At 37.2% G+C, this 19020-nt stretch overlaps 2 protein-coding genes and 1 pseudogene across 2 annotated transcripts; all 3 read left to right on the top strand.

The window, feature by feature from the left end:
• The first annotated feature begins 447 nt into the window (after positions 1-447).
• Positions 448-5448, top strand: Or12d14b (olfactory receptor family 12 subfamily D member 14B). Its single transcript, XM_006255881.3, has 2 exons — positions 448-451; positions 4025-5448. The coding sequence occupies exons 1-2, from the start codon at positions 448-450 to the stop codon at positions 4951-4953; spliced, it is 933 nt and encodes a 310-aa protein (XP_006255943.1). The 3' UTR covers positions 4954-5448.
• A 9742-nt stretch (positions 5449-15190) lies between these two features.
• On the top strand, positions 15191-16120 carry Or1o11b (olfactory receptor family 1 subfamily O member 11B). Its single transcript, NM_001000896.1, has one exon. It carries the CDS (start codon positions 15191-15193, stop codon positions 16118-16120), a length of 930 nt encoding a protein of 309 aa, NP_001000896.1.
• On the top strand, positions 17958-18772 carry Olr1725-ps (olfactory receptor pseudogene 1725; annotated as a pseudogene).

The raw sequence follows: 19020 nt of genomic DNA, 5'->3' as shown, positions 1-19020 counted from the left end.
TCTTCTACAGAGAGTAGTTTCCAGTCTTATAAGCTAGATGTGGTGGTGGGGAAGTAATTTTCTCCAAATTTAAAGAACCCAATTTGGTTTTCCTCCTTGGATCCTTTTTTAAAAGCAGAGGCATGAAAATTAGTCAATTTGAAATTACTTCATCACTTTTTCCTGAGTCAGGAGGACAAAGAGACCTCACACGTCCTTGAGGATGGAACATCTAGACTAAAGCATAATTGAGAGGCAATGGGACCTACCACCTGAGGCTGCTATTGAGGCCAGAGCCAACTATGAGTATGGACTCCTACCTTCTCATCTCCAACACTCATCACTGAGTAAACTGCAAATATTTTTATGTTGTTACGCCAGCAATTCTACTCCTGGATATGACTGAAAGAATCCCAAGTCAACATATCATGTATACACCTGCACATCAATTTAAAAACAGTAGTCACAATGGGTAAGTTGTGGAACAAACCTAGGTGTCTCTCTACAGAGGAATGGATGAAGAACATCTCTCTCTCTCTCTCTCTCTCTCTCTCTCTCTCTCTCTCTCTCCATGTGTGTCTGCCTTTCTATCCTCTTTCTCTCTCATTCATACATTTTCAGTTATAGGAAAAACAAAGTTATGTTCTTGGCATGAAAACCTAACAACAATAAACATATTAAATCAATTAAGACAGTGGTAATTGTGTTTCCTAGATTGTATCTACATTTTTATAAAAATGCAGAAAATCATTATGTATATATGACACGAAATAGAAGCAAAACTAGCTAGACTCTACAGTCTATACACATCAGGGAGAATAATGGATGAAGGCACAGGGAAGAAAGGGTAGAACCACTGGAACACATAGGGTAAGGAAGTCAAAGGGATATTATCTACTTAACTCAAAAGGTCTTTGTATATCCTAATACCATGTTCAGTGAATAAATGCCATTAACAAAGAATGTATAGAAAATATCCATGGGTTAAAAAGAACTCTAAATTAGAGCCCGTTGTGTCTGCTTGAGTCATTGAATACAAAGGTAACTTGAATACACAGATAATTTGTAACAACTTTGTAACATAGCAAATGAAAGATTGTTCATGTAAGAAATATAAAAGTTGCAACATTTTGATGACTAAGTGAAAATAAATGTGAATGATCTTATGCTAAAAGTACTACTAAAAACTACAAGATGGTGTCCACAAAGCAAAAGGCAAGCTGGGGGCTTAGCTTATGAATCTCATAGGGCAGGTGCCCACCCATGTAGCTTTTGAAAAATGAAGAACCACAGAGGAATTACCCAAAACTATACTCTCCTTTTGCAAGGGGGGGGGGGAAGTACCTTGTTTATACCAGTTCAACTCAGTACCAGGGGATGTGCCCCCTTGGGGTTTCTACGTATGTCTACAGATCTGACTCATTAAAACGTCAGGAGAATTCTTGCTGTCAAAGTGTTTCTAGAAATGAAATGTAGGCCACAGTCACAGCACAATCTGTCACTTCCAATATTTTATAACCTGTGTAATTTATGTAGATAAACCTCAGAATCTTTGTCACTTGTGATGTGAATAATCAGCCAGGTAAGAATATTCATTAGGACTAAACTTCGAAATTTTGTGTTATTTCTGTTCATTTGCAGTTTGTCTATCATTTTTCAACATTAAGCATCAATACTCCGTGTTTAGAGTTGGTTTCATGTCTTGATATGGACTTTTTACAGTGTGTGAAAATCGTGAAGGATGTTTGGTTTCTGCATTGAATTACCACATTTCATCTCAATTCACGACCATGTTTAATGAAACACCCTCCAGCGGCAACCTGAAACTCTCAAATATTGAAAGTGATGAACAGAATCAGTAGCATTCATATGTCTAATAGCTCAATTTCTTTAAAAATTAGGTAATTGTGCTTTTTGATATATATATATTTTAGAATTTCTTTGCTTTCTGGTCCAAAGACTCATAGATAACCTGGCCCAGAGGAGTTGAATTTTTCTCAAGAATGTCTGGTGTGTTTACGAGCAGATAAACATTTCATAATTATTAAAGAAACTGCCTTGAGTTCTTTGAAGGCAACCCTTTACAGAAAGACTCTAGAGATTAGATTATTTCTCAGTGATAAAACTTAGAATCCTTCTGGATACTTACATGGATCCCCACCCACCCAGTTCATTAATCCTGTTTTTTAAAATGAACAAATGGTTTATTTAACCCAGCAACATCTCACACCTTGAGTGGTTCATCTTTTGTAGTAATTTCCCTGGTATGTGCTTTTGTCTAACTCCATTGTGGTTTCTCTATTCTCTCTGTGCCTCCCAACAACACAGGCTCTCCACACACTGATTCTCATTCTTCTTTTATACACACAGAGTGAATCCAGCACATCTTTAAATGAAAGGAACCAGAAGAACTACTTCTCACAGCTATGTCTATTCCTACCAGTGTATTTCAGACAGGCAATTCAGGTACTTTCCTAATACTGGCGATAAAAGCGATTTTAAATTTGCCTTTCTTTTATTAAGTTCTGAGTGAACAATCAAATAGAAGACTTTTTTTGGTCAATGTACTTCTCTAAAGTTTTAACGTTCATTAAAAACAATTCAATTTTGATTATACAAGTAAAATGTAAATTACTCATTTTTTAAAAGAAAATAACACTTCATTTAATAGGCATGAATGTCAGGAATTAGTTTCATAGAAAAGAGTCTTAAGGTGGGGAGAGCTGAACCATCCTGTAACTTTAGAGTAGGATGATTTAAGGCAGCCTGATTTGGGGAAGATACAACACAAGAGAGTTTCTTACCAAAATTTTATTCATAGTGCTAGAAGAGAGACAAATAAACATCAATATTTGAAGAATGAGCTTAAATAGGTAACAGAGAAGTCAAGATTTCTCAAAGAGACTAAAGACACAGGTACTTGTAGTTCCTCTTGATGAAATGAGGGAAGCGAATGTTAGGTTCATGTAGAATATATTTTCTTATACAAATACTCTTGGAACTAGGACTTAGAAAAGCCTTTCTTTGGTCTAAGAATATCCAGGGGTTAGAAATTTCATAAAGTATAATTTATATTGCAAAAAGTGTTTTGGGTTAGGACACAGTATGACTGTCAACCCAACACTCCTGAACCCAAGAGAGAGATGGGTCCATTTTGATACTGCCAAAGAACATCTTAGAGATCTATTTCTAATGCTATCAATGTTCACATTATTGGAAGACACTAATTATTGCTACAACTCTGAAAAAATGTGTGCACACATCTGGTCAGACTCTCACGATTAGTATGGTTATGGTTCTTACCACATCTGGATCAATCACAAATAAGAAACAAATCAGTGAAAAGATGTTTCTATACATTGTACATTCTTAAGATGAGGTGGAGTTTCTATGCTATGATAAATCTGTCTATACTTTCCATTAACTCTGTGATTGAAAGAAATTTATTTTTGCCTAATTCTTTCAAGTTAAAACATTTCATGAGTGTTTCCACTTTTCAGAGGCTGTTTGCCTAATGGGATATTTTACAAGTTATTTCTTGTTAGAGACAACTAAAAAGGTGAAAAGACAGTTGAATCAAAATGTAAATATTCACAGCTAGAAATATGGTAGAATGGTACCTGTTCTGGATCTCCATTAAAAATACAAAATTAATGAAAACTATAGGGAGCTGGAGAGATGGCTCAGTGGTTCAAAGCACTGGTTGCTCTTTCAGAGGATCCAGGCTCAATTCCCAGTACCCACATGACAGGTCACAATTATGTAACTCCAATTCCAGGGGATGAGGCATCCTCACACCAAAGCACATACAATTAAATAAATAAAACAGAAAACGATAATAAATTAAAAAATGTTTGAATAGGAATTCACAACACAAATTTAGACTTAATATTTAATAGTATGATAGGTACATACATAAGATCTTCAACAGAACTTTTCAGTTTTTCTCACAAACAGTATCTTGTCAAGAAAATTATTGTCTTTAAAAATGATGTCTTTAAAGAAGGTTGGTATTCCAAAAACTATCATATCTTTTCTTTTTAAGTATTATTGAATCCAACATTAGTCACAGAATTTCTCCTCTCGGGGGTGACAGACATACAAGAACTGAACTCTATTCTCTTTGTCACGGTCCTTGCCATGTACTTTGTCAATGTGTTTGGGAATGGAGCCATCATGATGATCGTCAGCTTAGATCCAAGACTCCACTCACCTATGTACTTCTTCTTGGGAAACCTAGCATGTCTAGATATCTGCTTCTCCACTGTAACAGTGCCAAAGATGCTTGAGAACTTCTTCTCCACAAGCAAAGCAATTTCCTTCTTGGGATGCATAACTCAGCTTTATTTCTTCCACTTCCTGGGTAGCACAGAGGCTTTACTGCTGACAATCATGGCATTTGACCGCTTTGTGGCTATCTGCAGACCACTCCACTACCCTTCCATCATGAATCGTCAGGTGTGTATCCAGATGGCTGTCTTCATCTGGGCCATTCCTTTTCTTCATGCTCTAGTTCACTCCATATTGACGTATCAATTGAACTTCTGTGGTTCCAACCATATCCATCATTTCTTCTGTGATGTTAAGCCATTATTGGAGCTGGCCTGTGGAAACACTGAACTCAACAGGTGGCTGCTCAATACATTCACAGGGACATTTGCCATTGGCCTCTTCTTTCTGACTTTTCTCTCCTATTTCTACATCATTACCTATCTGTTTCTCAAAACCCGTTCTTGTAGCATGTTGCACAAAGCATTGTCCACTTGTGCCTCTCACTTCATGGTTGTCATTATTTTCTATGCTCCTGTTCTTTTCATTTATATCAATCCTGATTCAGGGAGCTCCCTGGAAAAGGACAGGATCATTGCTGTCATGTACACTGTGGTCACTCCTGCACTCAATCCACTTATCTACACTCTGAGGAACAAGGAAGTGAGGCGTGCTCTGAATAGGAAAATCAGAATACATCTTTGACTCAATCTAATAACTTATCCTTGAATATTAAAACACAATTAATGTGAATACTGTTGTATGAAGTTTGTTGATTCTTCAATCGTGTATTATAACAAACATGACCAAATAAGAGAATAAATATATGAGAAAATGTGGCTCAATTTCATTTAAATTTGTAAGCTCTATATAATATAGAAATTGGAACAAACCAGGTATACCCTATAAAATGTCAACTCTGAATTTATTTGGCAGATGACCATTGATGAATCTAACTTGGCATCCTTTCATATAAATTTGCATGTAAAATTAAGAATGGAAATTGCTAGGAGCAGATAAAAGAACTTATATTAAGTAATGTCATTTGGACTTCAGACTCTATTTTATCTAAGCTTACAAACTGCCTTACTAAGCAACAATAGTTCTTCAAACATACCTCTTACCAACTCCCTATCCAAGCAACAATAATTATTCCAACTAAAATGTCCCTAACAAGAGAAAGAACAAGTGAATTTGATAGTCTGGGCAAACTCATTTACATTCAATATCATCTGAAAATGATGGAACCCTTGGCAAAGTATATATATATATATATATATATATATATATATATATATATATACCTGTAATGTGGCCCAGATGCTTTCAGGTTTTATGCTTGTATTCTGCTTCAGCCCTACTTGGGACTGCCAGAAGAAAAAAGGCTCTAGAGTCATTGTCTGGTGGCACAGATTGATCAGGAACTCTGTGTCGTGAACAATGAAAGATTCATGAGCTCTCTTGTGCATTCCCTCCTGTTCCTCATAGTGCACAATGGATGACATGTAGCAAAATATACCCATGAATTGTTCATATTTTGAATAGATGGATATTAATAAATTCACTTTAAGATGCAGTAGTGGGAATTGAACACAATATTTCACACATTTGATGCTTATGCTTTAGGCCTCATTTTTTCCAAGATAGAGTTTTTCAAAAAAATTCAGGCTGATCTAGCACAACATATTGCTCAGGAAGGCTTTTACTGTGCTGGATTCCTGGTCAACATCTCAAGCGACTGGAGACACAGACCTTGTCATTGTACCCATCTGTGGTTAAGGAACTTATAACACTTGGAAATTGATAGACCCAATTGGATAGATAGGCAAAAAAGCCTTCATTTTACCTAATTAAATGCAAGGCTTTTCTTTTGGATGTCTTTAGATGATAGATTCAGTAAATGATTGCTGTGAAAATTAGAGTGAGCCAAGGAAACTATGATGTGTTTTAGACTCGGGGATACGTGGCTGGCAATGCAGAGTATGCTGCTGATGGACATTGAAGGTAGACTGGCAACAGCAGATCAATCTCTGGGAGTAGAGAAAGAAAAACTGTGTGCTACTGTTAGTAGGTTGTGAAGGGTGAAGCCAGAGACAGGCACTGAGTTATTCCACATTCCCTGGTGGTGCTTGTAAGATTTGTCAAGATGAACCATCACAAGTCCACCTCTTGTCAACGTGACACAACACACAGCATTTTAAACCATAGCATCCCACCATCGCTCCTGAAATGTCATATACATGTAATAATGCAAAGGAAGCACTTTGGTGCCTTTGAGGGGATCCCAGTTCAAGTCTAAGCAGTCTACACTGACATGGATACATGATTTTCAATAATGGCACTGCGAAGGCTGTGGAAACTCAGGGAGGTAGAATATGACTTACAGAAGTTTGCTTTTAGATATGTGCCTTTGATAGTCACTTGAGCTCCCTTTTCACTTCCTTATGTTCTTTGTGGACCATAAGGTAAGAAGCTCTTCTGTCACTCTCCTTCTCTTATGATATTGCCTGTAACAACAGGACCGAGAAACAATGTCCTGAACCCTCAAAAAATGTGAACATCTTCTTCTTGTTCTCTTCTTCCTCCATCTCCTCCTCCTTCTCTTCTTCTTTCTCCTGATTTTCTTAACCTGCATAGGATACTAACTTACTGTCATTTTCTCCAGGCTCAATAATTCCCCTAGATCACCACAGACCCTGTTCAGCATCATCTTAACAGATCTGTTTGGGCACATGAGAGGAAGAATCCTGTATCCAAATGCCAGTGGAGAAGAAAGGAGTAGACAACAGATTGTTTTAAAATTTCAGACTATTCAAAAGCTGACAGATATAAGTAAATAAATTTTAAAGTTTCCAGGTTTTATTTTTTAATGTAATATACAGAGCCAAAAAGACAATTTCTCTCTCAACTTATGGGAGGTAGTTCATTCAAATATATTTGAATTTGACAACATGCTGTCACAATACTAAGAAATGTTATTTAAACGTTAATTTTTCACAGGCAATGGTGGCACATGCCTTTAATCCCAACACTTGGGAGGCAGAGGCAGGCAGATCCCTGTGAGTACAAGGCCATCCTGGTCTACAGAGCTAGTACTAGGACAACCAAAGCTACACACATTTTAATTATTCTACACTCTCTAATGCTAATTATGTTGCTTGAGCTGGTGCATACCATGACAATCTCATTCCCTTCACAATGATTCACTCCCCATCTTATTTATACATACAGAATAAGGAACTACAGTGAGTCATAATACATATTATTTAGATTGATTTATTATGGATATAGAAGCTTCTCTGTCATGGACACACCTTGTCCTTGAAGAAAAAGAGTCCTTCACACATTCTGTTAAAATAACTCTTGCCTTATATGACTAGGACCAGTAGGCCATTCTTCAGTGATGGTTTCCTAAAGGGGAGGACTAGGGATGAAAAAATATAGAAGAAAATAAGTTGAGATGGAGATATTTTCATGAACTGATGGCTCAAGATAAGTAAGTTTGTTAGGAATGGTAGCATTTTGTACACAGCAGGCAAGGCAAAAAATGGGATGGAGTCAGTTGAAAGATATTACAGAATGGAACAAAATCAGTCAGAAGTTAATCAAGCATTGTTGCTCAAGGAAAACCCAGGATGTCTCAAGGATATCATAAAGAAGCACATAGCAGCCTTGGGATTGATAACCACAGTTCCTCAAGGGAGAAAATGGCAGATTTCCAGGAACTTAAACTTTGACTCCTTCAAGCTCATGACCTTAACTCTAGACTGTACGTTGCCAAATCTGTGCTTGGGCAGTAATCAGTGTTCTCTTGTCCATCAGAGTCTCTGAGAAAACCTTGGAATGCCCTGACTTCCAATGTTTCAAACTCTATATAATTCAGTAGAGTATGCACAGCTCATTTCCCCTCCTTCCCTAAAGCTAATATCTAAGTCTCTGACTCACAGCAATCTCATGGATCATTATTTACCTAGGATGCCTCTTATACCATTCCATTAGACACATTTTCTTTCTGTTAATCTGATCAATTTTGGTTCTTAAACTTGCTCATTTTCCTAAAAGGACAGAAGAAATAGATAATTACTGGAACTTTACAGTTCTAGCAGGTACCTGTATGTACCCAGAAGACAAACAAACTTTATTCTCTTATGATCTTGGGAGTGCACGGGATCTTTGCTATATTACCAACCTCTGGACATCTTTATTAGAGAGAAAAATAGATTTTTAATAATTTCACACATTGTCTTGGTGGTCCCAAATAGTTAAATATGATTCCAAACTGACTTCAATGAATGTTACACTGTAGAATTCATGAATTGTGACATTGTTCAGAAAATATGTTAATAATTGAATGAGAAATAATTAGGAGAATGTACTCTCATTTAGATAGAATTGGTTTCAAGTGCTATCAGAATCTAAGGGTAGATGATTAATGAGTATGACACACCTTTGAATCTATATTTATTTTTAATAGTACAATCTAAAACTCTTACATCAGTTAGAGTGGTTATTTTTTTAGAGGCCAAGGAATATTATGGATCCATGTAAACTATTCAAGTTTTCTTTAGTTAAGGTAGATCAATAACTAGAAATAAACCATGAGTTTTAAATATCTTTCTGTTTTCATATCTGAATTGTGGTTAATATTTTAAAGCCGATTGGTGATTTTATTTTTCAAATATATCTACAGGCAAATTATCAATGGAAATTTATTACAGATCTGTCACTAATGAGTAGCTTTGGGATCTGAATCTCCAAGGTCAAGAGATAATTTTTTCTGTAGGCAAACCTCTTCTCATCCCAAGAGAGGTAATACAGACTAGATAGACTTCCAGACTCCATCTTCTCCACTCTCATATACAGTCTCAGCAATGAGTGCAAAGGACAGGATACTTGTAGGTCTATGACCATTGGGCAACGTGGATGTTTCTAAGTTCTTCACTCATCAGTGGACATAAAGAGGTCAGAAGGTAAGTGGGAAATGTGGCATTTTATGGAGTATGAGCTCATATTTCAAACTAGGATATACAAGATGTATTGTAGGACATTGTTCCACTTGTATATTAGTTTCCAAAGCTGCATGTAAATAACTCCACCTAAGAGAAAACATGAGAGATCACTAGGAATCAGGAGAGTATTTAGTTATGTTGAAGGTTAGACAAATAAAGGGTTTGAAGTAAAAACTAAGGATTTTGAATTGAGTTTTTTTTGGAAAGTCAAATAATAACTTAAGGATTGAAATATAAACCTGACATTGATGTGGGTTTTGGCAATTGAAGCATAAGTGCTTACTTTAAGAGAATTCAAGAAATCATAGAATTAAAACTTTTGGATTAGCAAGTAAGAAAGAATTGAGACAGGAGCTTTTGGATAAATACATCATAAGAAATAGAAAAATGAGACAATAACTCTAGAAACCAAGAGATCAGCACATATTACTATGTAGCCCATCTGAAACTAAGTCTTTAGAGACAACCACAGATGCAGAGGTAGTTGTCAGATAACCTCAGTGCTGAGGTTGCTCTGAGATCTAGTGGGATGTATATATTTTATAGATAAATATGTTTGATATGAATACAATAGCATTGAGAGTATTTAACATGGGGATTGATAGTGTGAGAGGCATATCATTGGCTGATGATGGGAAGGATTGTTTCTAAGAAAGAGTGTGGGAGTCTATGTAACCTTGTATGAAAGCAGCCTTCCAATTCTCAGTACAAAGACGGAAAAGTGATATTGCAGGTATGATTGACAGAACACTGCATATTTTTTATTTGGGTGCTGCTAATTGCAGCATCAGTTGATGGAAACACAGATTCTCGTGTGTCACCCCACTCTCTTAAGGAAGAACCTCTGCAGTGGCGTGTGACACCTGTGACTTAACAGCATCTCCAGGTGAGATGTGACACTTTGAAGTTCTCATTCTCAATTAAAAACATATTCCTAGAAACTCATGTCTCCTCGTTCTAAACCAATTATACACTGGCACAACTGCATATGTGAGCATCCAGATGTTAATTAACATGTAAATGGAAAATAAAAGAAAAGAGGATATTGTGCCATACCTACGTGGATCTTCTATCATTCATATACAACTCATCATTTACAGTTAGTGCAACATGACCTAGCTGGGTTTTGAAGTTTACTTGTGAGCTTCTTATTTGTTCTTTACAGCATGAAAAGACAACTAGAAACAACTAAAATTATAAAATCTCACCACATGTGGGGATTTAACTCCCCACATATCTCTCTCTCTCTCTCTCTCTCTCTCTCTCTCTCTCTCTTCCCCCCTCCCTCCTTCTCCCTCTCTATCCTCCTTTGTTCTCCTTTATACTTCTTTTTTTATTTATTTTTATTTTTTTTAAAGATTTATTTATTTATTATATATAAGTACACTGTAGCTGTCTTCAGATACACCGGAAGAGGGCATCAGATCTCTTTACAGATGGTTGTGAGCCACCATGTGGTTGCTGGGAATTGAACTCAGGACCTCTGGAAGAGCAGTCGGGTGCTCTTAACCACTGAGCCATCTCTCCAGCCCCTCCTTTATACTTCTTGTTGGTGCTTTTTTTTTTTTATTAACTTGAGTATTTCTTATTTACATTTCGAGTGTTATTCCCTTTCCCGGTTTCCCGGCCAACATCCCCCTAACCCCTCCCCCTCCCCTTCTTTATGGGTGTTCCCTTCCCCATCCTCCCCCCATTGCCGCCTGCTTTATACTTCTTAAGACTTTATATACATTCACACCAATTCAAACACACATATGTACATTATAATTTGAGAGAAAATATGAGATTTTTTTCCTTTTCGGAGTTTGTATCACTTCATTTAATACAATTATTTTCAAGATCATTCAGTTTCTTGAAAATTTTATCTCATTGTTCTTTACCAATGATTAAACTCTTATTATGTACATGTACCATATTTGTCTTTATTGAAAACATATCCTTCTTTCATATGATACATCCCGACTTCACTTTTTCTTCCCTACAGCTTCCTTTCCCATGTCCCCCCACTACACCCATTTCCCACCAGTTCCATTCTTTCTCTGTTTCCCTTCAGAAAGGAGTAGATCTCCAAGATAAAAAAAGCAACCACACACAACAAAACAAGATACAAAAAGAGAAGGCAAAACCCCTCATATCAAATTTGGACAAGGCAATCCATTAGGTGAAAAGTGTTCCAAGAGCAGGAAAAAAAGCATCAGAGACACACATGCTACCATTGTTAGGAATCCCACAAAACCACCAAGCTAATAGCCATAACAGAGGCATGAAGGACTTGATGGAGAATACTGCAAGTCCTGTGCTTGATGTTTCATTCTCTGTGATCCCGTATGAACACTTAGTTGTTTCAGTGGGCCATTATGTTCTGGTGTCCTACATGACCTCTCACTCCTAAAATCTTTCCTCTCTCCTCTTTCAACTGTCTACTTCTCTTTGTTATGATAGAGCTTTCTTGTGCTATCACTTTTGGGTTGGCTGTCATGTTTCTAGTATGAAATCACTCTACTTATTTTATGTAGGGACTTAATGAAGTCAACTTTCCTCTTGGTAACACTTTCATTGTGTCCCATAAGTTTGGATGTGCTGTGTATTAATTTTCATTGAATTATAGAAAGCCTTTTCTTCCTTCCTTCCTTCCTTCCTTCCTTCCTTCCTTCCTTCCTTCCTTCCTTCCTTCCTTCCTTCCTTCCTTCTGTTTTGACCTGTTTTTTATTCAGCAGAACTCAGTTTCCATGAACTTGTAGGCTCCATTTTGTTTTTGTTATTGTTGATTTCTAGTTTCATTCCTTGGGGGGTTGATCAGATGCAGTGAGTTATTTCAATTTTCTTGTATGTAGTGAGACCTGCTTTATGTCACCTTCTAAAATGATATTTTATTGTAATATAGGTATGTCTGTATTTGTATACACACATGTGTGTCAGTGCTCACAGAGAACAGAAAGGAGATTGGAGAGCTTGAAACTAGAACTACAGATGCTTGTGTGTCACTTGACATGGATGTGGGGAGCCAAATTCAGGTCTTCTGGAAAAGCAGCAACACTCCTAAGTATTGTGACATCTCCTTGCCCTAAACACAGATGTCTAAGTTATAACACAAGAATATAATTTCCTTGTTATCTAAAAGTTACATATGCAGATATCCTGATTGTTGGCATGAAGTTGATCAACAAGAATACTTCCAGCATTCTTGCTAGTAGGAGTAGTAGAAAAAGTAGTAGTAGTAGTAGTAGTAGTAGTAGTAGTAGTAGTAGTAGTAGTATAGTCGTGTATTAGAGTAACATGATGAAGTCCTTCCTAGATCTACATTGTCCATTCATTCTTCTCATAAAAGAAAGACTAAAAACCAAATTAAGTAGAAAATACAATGAAGAAAAATACTGCTGAGGTCTGAGAATAAGGAAAATAATAAAAAGAAGGCAAGAAAGGGAGAAAATATAAAATTCAACAAGAGATGGATTGCCCTGTCAGCTAACTTCATACTAGTGCATGATATATTTTTCTCCACAATTTTAAGATATTATTTTATTCTACTCTCATACATTAATACTGATCTCATTTTCCCCTCCCTTTAGCTTTCCTTTCCAATGTACCCCCACTACACCCCTCTCCCATCAGATCCATTCCTTCTCAGTTTCCCTTCAGAAAGGAGCAGGCCTTCAAGACAGAAACTACACACAACAAAACAAGATACAAAATAATCTTTCATTTCATTGGTGGGATGTCAAATCTATTAAAGAATGACTCTGGAACAGAGTCAAACTTTTTCTTATTCTGACTGTCTTTGTCCAGATCATAGTGAGGCAACATCCAGAATACTAACTTATCCTGAAGACCAGTAATTATCCTCACAAAAGGCATGTATTCTTTGTCCTTTTTAACAGAAATTATTGTCTCCACCCTCAGGAAAATTACTTTAAATCAGAAGAAAAAATTTATATGTTACAATATTAATGTGAACACTAGATCATCCAATCTGAAAAGAGATAAGCTATATAAGGTAAAGTACTCACTACCAGTTTAATGGTGGATAAGAAGATAAAATTATAACATAGTCTTGAAGCCTGGGTAAAATTTGATTAAAGAGGAAGATTTATCAGGCTAGAGGAACTATGGTAATTACTGTTAACAAGAGCACATGATGTCAGGAGTTAGAATTAGAAAATCTATGGGTGACCAGCCAGAAAGGCAAGACTGCCTAGCTAGGGGTGGAACAGGGGAGCAGAGGCAAACCTAGGAGTTCCCAGTAACCAGGCACAGTATATGTAATTAATAGGAAAGAAGAGGAACTAGACATATAGACACGAGTAAAGACAAAACTAAAATGTTTGCAGCTTGAATTATAGTAATCAGAGTATAATGAGTCTAACCAGTTATTCTCTTGCTGCAATGAGATTTGATTGAATTGATGAGAAAATGTCCAGTTAAGGTAAGGAAGAAAAGGCGATCAAGGGGCTGAAATGTAGATGAGTTTGTGGAGAACAATGTTATAACACCATTCACATATGTGGGAATGAAAGACATGATGTGTTCAAGTCACACTAGGAGGGCAATGTCTGGAGGAAATGTAGTTCTTTCCTGAGATTTTAAAATGAACCACAAAATGGGAAAATACAGTGCCCACTTCTGCTTCCATTCTCTGCTAGGCAATTATCCATTTCATAACAAGTATTTGCTCTTTTTTAATGCCAAGAATAGGCATTTTGAAGAGGAAAATCAGATTCTGCTCTGTTCTATCTATGTCTCATTTCCTTGTGAAGGAGGCAAATACTAAATATTTAAACAAAAAATATATGGTAACATCCTCTATATGACAATTGTGGTGATCTATGATGGTGCGAGGTAGTCTGCCAATCAAAGAAGCATAAGACTTCCTAGGAGAGAAACTGAGTTGGCAAGGATAAACCCTATGGTTTGAAACCATGTATTATCATTCAGAGCCATGCCACAGGTCACTGAGGTATTGAGATTAGGGAAACTCACTGTGGTGGAACTTTTGGTGGTATTTTGGATTATGTGAATTCATAATGATTAGACACTAATGGCTTAAGAAGAGTTACCAGAAGTCTCAGACACACACATCCCACATAATCCTGTGTGTTGCTCTCTCCTGTCTCAGAGTCCATCTGATGGGGTTCTTTATCTTTTACTTGAATCTTGATCCGAAGTGAATCTTTTTGCATTAATGAGTTTGTAATATTATGCTGGCAACAGAAGTTGACTAACACAGAAAATTGGTACTGAGAAATGGGAATGTTGGCTACCAAAAACTCATTGTATGTGGAGAGTGAGCCATGACTGAGATGATGAGGCATCCCCAGGTCAAAAGATTAGAGCCTTGTATACTCAAGGACTTATAAGATTTCATAAAAATTCTGGTTTCTAAGTAACTTCTTGTAAAGAAAGAAGTAACATGATTCTTTTTTTGAAGGAACTCCCATAGAGGCACTGTGAACAATACATTAGACAAGTCAACAGTGGTTATACTAGGTCACCCAGGAAAACAGCAGTACTGTACTTTGCTGAATTTGCAAACAGAGGGGTGACTCTATGGAACAACTGGAATATTTATTGAAATCCAATGGTGAGCAAAGCAGGAAGCTACATATTAACATACAGCGTATGCCTTCAAAGGACTCACAGTAAAAGATTAACAGAAAAAGTTGTTATTCAATCCCAAACACAATGATTAAGTAGCATGAGTTCCACTTAGAGAATTCCAGAAAAAACACTCAACAAATTGTCTTTTGTTTCCCTAGGGGGCCAGTTTTAATGAACTCCAAGTCTTGTACCTCCCTTTGCTATTCTAGTTTCTATTGCTCAATTTATGCCATGAGGAGACCCATTGCCAAGGGACCAGGTCTGGGTTGATGCCAATTCTTGACTGTAGCTAGCAAATTGTCTTCACACCAACTTCATCTTGAAAAACAAGATCCAGAATGAACTGCACTCAGGCTCCTGGCTTTATCCTCTTGGGACTGTCCAGGGACCCAGAGAAATGGCAGCTCTTCTTTAGCATCTTCCTTGCTTTCTACTTGCTGGGCCTTTCAGGGAACCTGCTCCTTCTGTTAGCTATTGGTGCTGATGTCCACCTCCACACCCCCATGTATTTCTTCCTCAGTCAGCTCTCACTCGTGGATCTTTGCTTCATCACCACCACAGTCCCCAAAATGCTACAGACTCTGTGGACTGGAGATGGATCAATCTCATTCTCTGGATGCCTGACTCAGTTTTACTTCTTTGCTGTTTTTGCTGACATGGATAACCTGCTTCTTGCAGTCATGGCTATTGACCGCTATGCTGCTATCTGCCACCCACTGCTCTACCCACTTCTCATGACTCCTTGTAGGTGTGAAGTTCTTGCTTGTGGGTCATGGGGAGTAGCTCATTTTGTGTCTTTGTTCTATACCTTAGTGCTCTCTCAGTTATATTTTCAAACCAATGAAGGGATACCTCATTTTTTCTGTGATATTGGGCCTCTCTTATTGCTTTCCTGCTCAGAAACACATCTCAAAGATGGCCTGATAATGGCTTTGTCTGTAGTTTTGGGAATCAGTGCACTTTTCTGCATTATAAGTTCTTATTGTTGTATTTTTTATGCTGTGGCTAGAGTTCCATCAGCAGAGGGGAAAAGGAAAGCCTTGGCCACATGCAGTTCCCACCTATCCGTAGTCCTCCTTTTTTATAGCACAATCTTTGCCACCTACCTGAAACCTCCATCTACTTCTCACTCCTCTGGGGAGGTGGTAGCTGCTGTTATGTATACCTTGGTAACTCCCACTCTGAACCCCTTCATTTATAGTCTGAGAAATAAGGATGTTAAGAGTTCCTTGAGAAGGATCTTGAACATAGAGAAGTCTCAGGACTAAGGATCATCCTTCAGGAAGAATCACCACACATATCACTACCACACATGCAAAGTGAGTCAATTAGCACCATGTCTCATGGGAGAATTATGTGATTTTTTTGACTTGTTTTCAGCATTAACTCAACTGAATTTGGAGTTACCCTGAATACACTATTTTGGGCCTTTCAGTGAGCATGTCTCTGCAGAGATGTCAGTGAGGAGGAAAGACCAATTGTGAATGTGGGTGGCACCATCAATTCCACAGATTGATCCTAGTCTGATAAACAGAAAGAGGAAAAAAGCAAACTTACTATTATTATTCATTTGTTTTTGCTTGTTGAACAGACATGTAATGTGACTTGTGACCTCATCTGCCTACCTTTTCTCATCCTGATGTATTGTATTCTTCAAACCATGAATAAAATGAAACTCTTGTTCTTAAATTGCTTCTCAGGTATTTTGCTAAAGCAACAGGAAAGGTAAAAAAAAATACGGGAAATAAAACATATACAATGATCTGTTGGAAATCTTATTATGTTTGGTTTGATGTTATTTGATTTTTCTTCTTATACTCATATTCCTGATGCATAAATATCCATTGAAATCTCTAAAATCATTGGATAATTTTAAGATTTCCTGCCAGTTGTTTGGTAACACCAGCTTCTTGATATCTGTATAGGTTTTACTCTCTCACCTGTTCTGGATATCTAGTGAATTTAAGTGTTTCTGTCTTTTTCAAATATGCTTACTCTTGATGAATGTAGATGATAACTCATGCTTAATATAGTTTAATGTTCACAGAAATTAATACACAAGTAAGAGGTTAGGAGGCTGATGAGTCTGACAATAACCCAATTGAATAGGAACGGGAAGAGAAAGAATATAATTTTATTCTATATTTTAATGAAGAATATGCTACAGGATTTCTTTTAAAAAATTAATTAGTGTTGTTACTGTGTGGGTATATATGTGTGTAAAGTTACTTGTGACATATCATTTTGTTGGATAACAAATTGCAATTTGGGTCATAAAGTTTGCATGCTCAAACGAAATACTTCCAATAGGAAAGAACTCTTTAAATGTCAGACTACAATAAAATATATGAGCATCGTGGCAAATATGTGTTTGTATTTGTACATTGTTTCTATAATTTTCTTTACATTATTTATAAGCAGCAGTACTATATACAGAAACAGGTTACAGAGTAACAATTCATTATATGTCTTCACTGTATGATGTTCAAAGCAGTGCACTGTTTATGCTGTATGCAGTCAACAAACCACAATAATTCACATAACCTTTTAAACTAGCTTGTGAAAATTGTTTACCTATCATCCCCCTCCATAGAATAGTTCAGCAGAACTAAAGTGGTATTCTGAGAAGGAACAAAGTCACTCCATCTCCATCCATTGTGCGAGACTTATTAATAAATTCACCAACAATCAAATAGAAAATTTTCACTGCCCTCTTTCCTTGGTCCTATTTCAGTTGATTTGCAGTAGAGAAGCCTTCTTAGTGCCTGCTATGCATCTTGAATCCTCAAAGCATAGATACAAGGGTTGAAGGTAGAGGTGACTATTGTGAAGAGCAGGGCAATGACTTTGGAGAGGAGCTTGAAAGGGACAACAGAGGTTGCCGGGTACAAGACCATGAGTGTTCCATAAAATGTGGACACCACAGCCAGGTGAGAGGAGCATGTAGAGAAACCCTTGGTCCTTCTGAACTCAGAGGAATTCTCAGTACCATCACCACAGTCTGAGCAAAGGAAATCAGATCTAGCCCAAAGGGAACAGTCAGGAACAAAACAAAGAGAACAAAAGTAGACATCTGGACCAGTCCATTATCAGAGCAAGCCAGGAATGTTTGGGAATGGAGCCATCATGATGATCGTCAGCTTAGATCCAAGACTCCACTCACCTATGTACTTCTTCCTGGGAAACCTAGCATGTCTAGATATCTCCTTCTCCACTGTAACAGTGCCAAAGATGCTTGAGAACTTCTCCATAAGCAAAGCAATTTCCTTCTTGGGATGCATAACTCAGCTTTATTTCTTCCACTTCCTGGGTAGCACAGAGGCCTTACTGCTGACAATCATGGCGTTTGACCACTTTGTGGCTATCTGCAGACCACTCCACTACCCTTCCATCATGAATCATCAGGTGTGTATCCAGAGGGCTGTCTTCATCTGGGCCACTCCTTTTCTCCATGCTCTGGTTCACTCCAGATTGACGTCTCGATTAAACTTTTGTAGTTCCAACAATGTCCATCATTTCTTCTGTGATGTTAAGCCATTATTGGAACTGGCCTGTGGAAACACTGAACTCAACAGGTGGCTGCTCAGTACATTCACAGGGACATTTGCCATTGGCCTTTTCTTTCTGACATTTCTCCCCTATTTCTACATCATCACCTATCTCTTTATCAAAACCCGTTCTTGTAGCATGTTGCACAAAGCATTGACACTTGTGCCTCTCACTACATGGTTGTCATTATTTTCTATGCTCCTGTTCTCTTCATCTATATCAATCCTGATTCAGGGAGTTCTCTGGAAAAGGACAGGATCATTGCCGTCATGTACACTGTGGTCACTCCTGCACTCACTCCTGTTATCTACACTATGAGGAACAAGGAAGGGAGGGGTGCTCTGAATAGGAAAATCAGAATACAGCTTTGACTCAAAGCAATCTAGTAAGTTATCCTTGAATATTAAAACACAATTAATGTGAATACTGATGTGTGAAATTTTTGATTCTATAATTGTGTATTGTAACAAAAATGACCAAATAAGAGAATAAATATGTGAGAAAATGTGACTCAAATTTATTTAAATTTATAATCTCTATATAATATGGAAATTAGAACAAACCAGGTATACCCTATAAAATGTCAACTCTGAATTTATTTGGCAGATGACCATTGATG

The sequence above is a fragment of the Rattus norvegicus genome, chromosome 20 (assembly GCF_036323735.1).
Source record: "Rattus norvegicus strain BN/NHsdMcwi chromosome 20, GRCr8, whole genome shotgun sequence".
NCBI lineage: Eukaryota > Metazoa > Chordata > Mammalia > Rodentia > Muridae > Rattus > Rattus norvegicus.
This window is presented reverse-complemented; position numbering and strand designations above follow the sequence as displayed.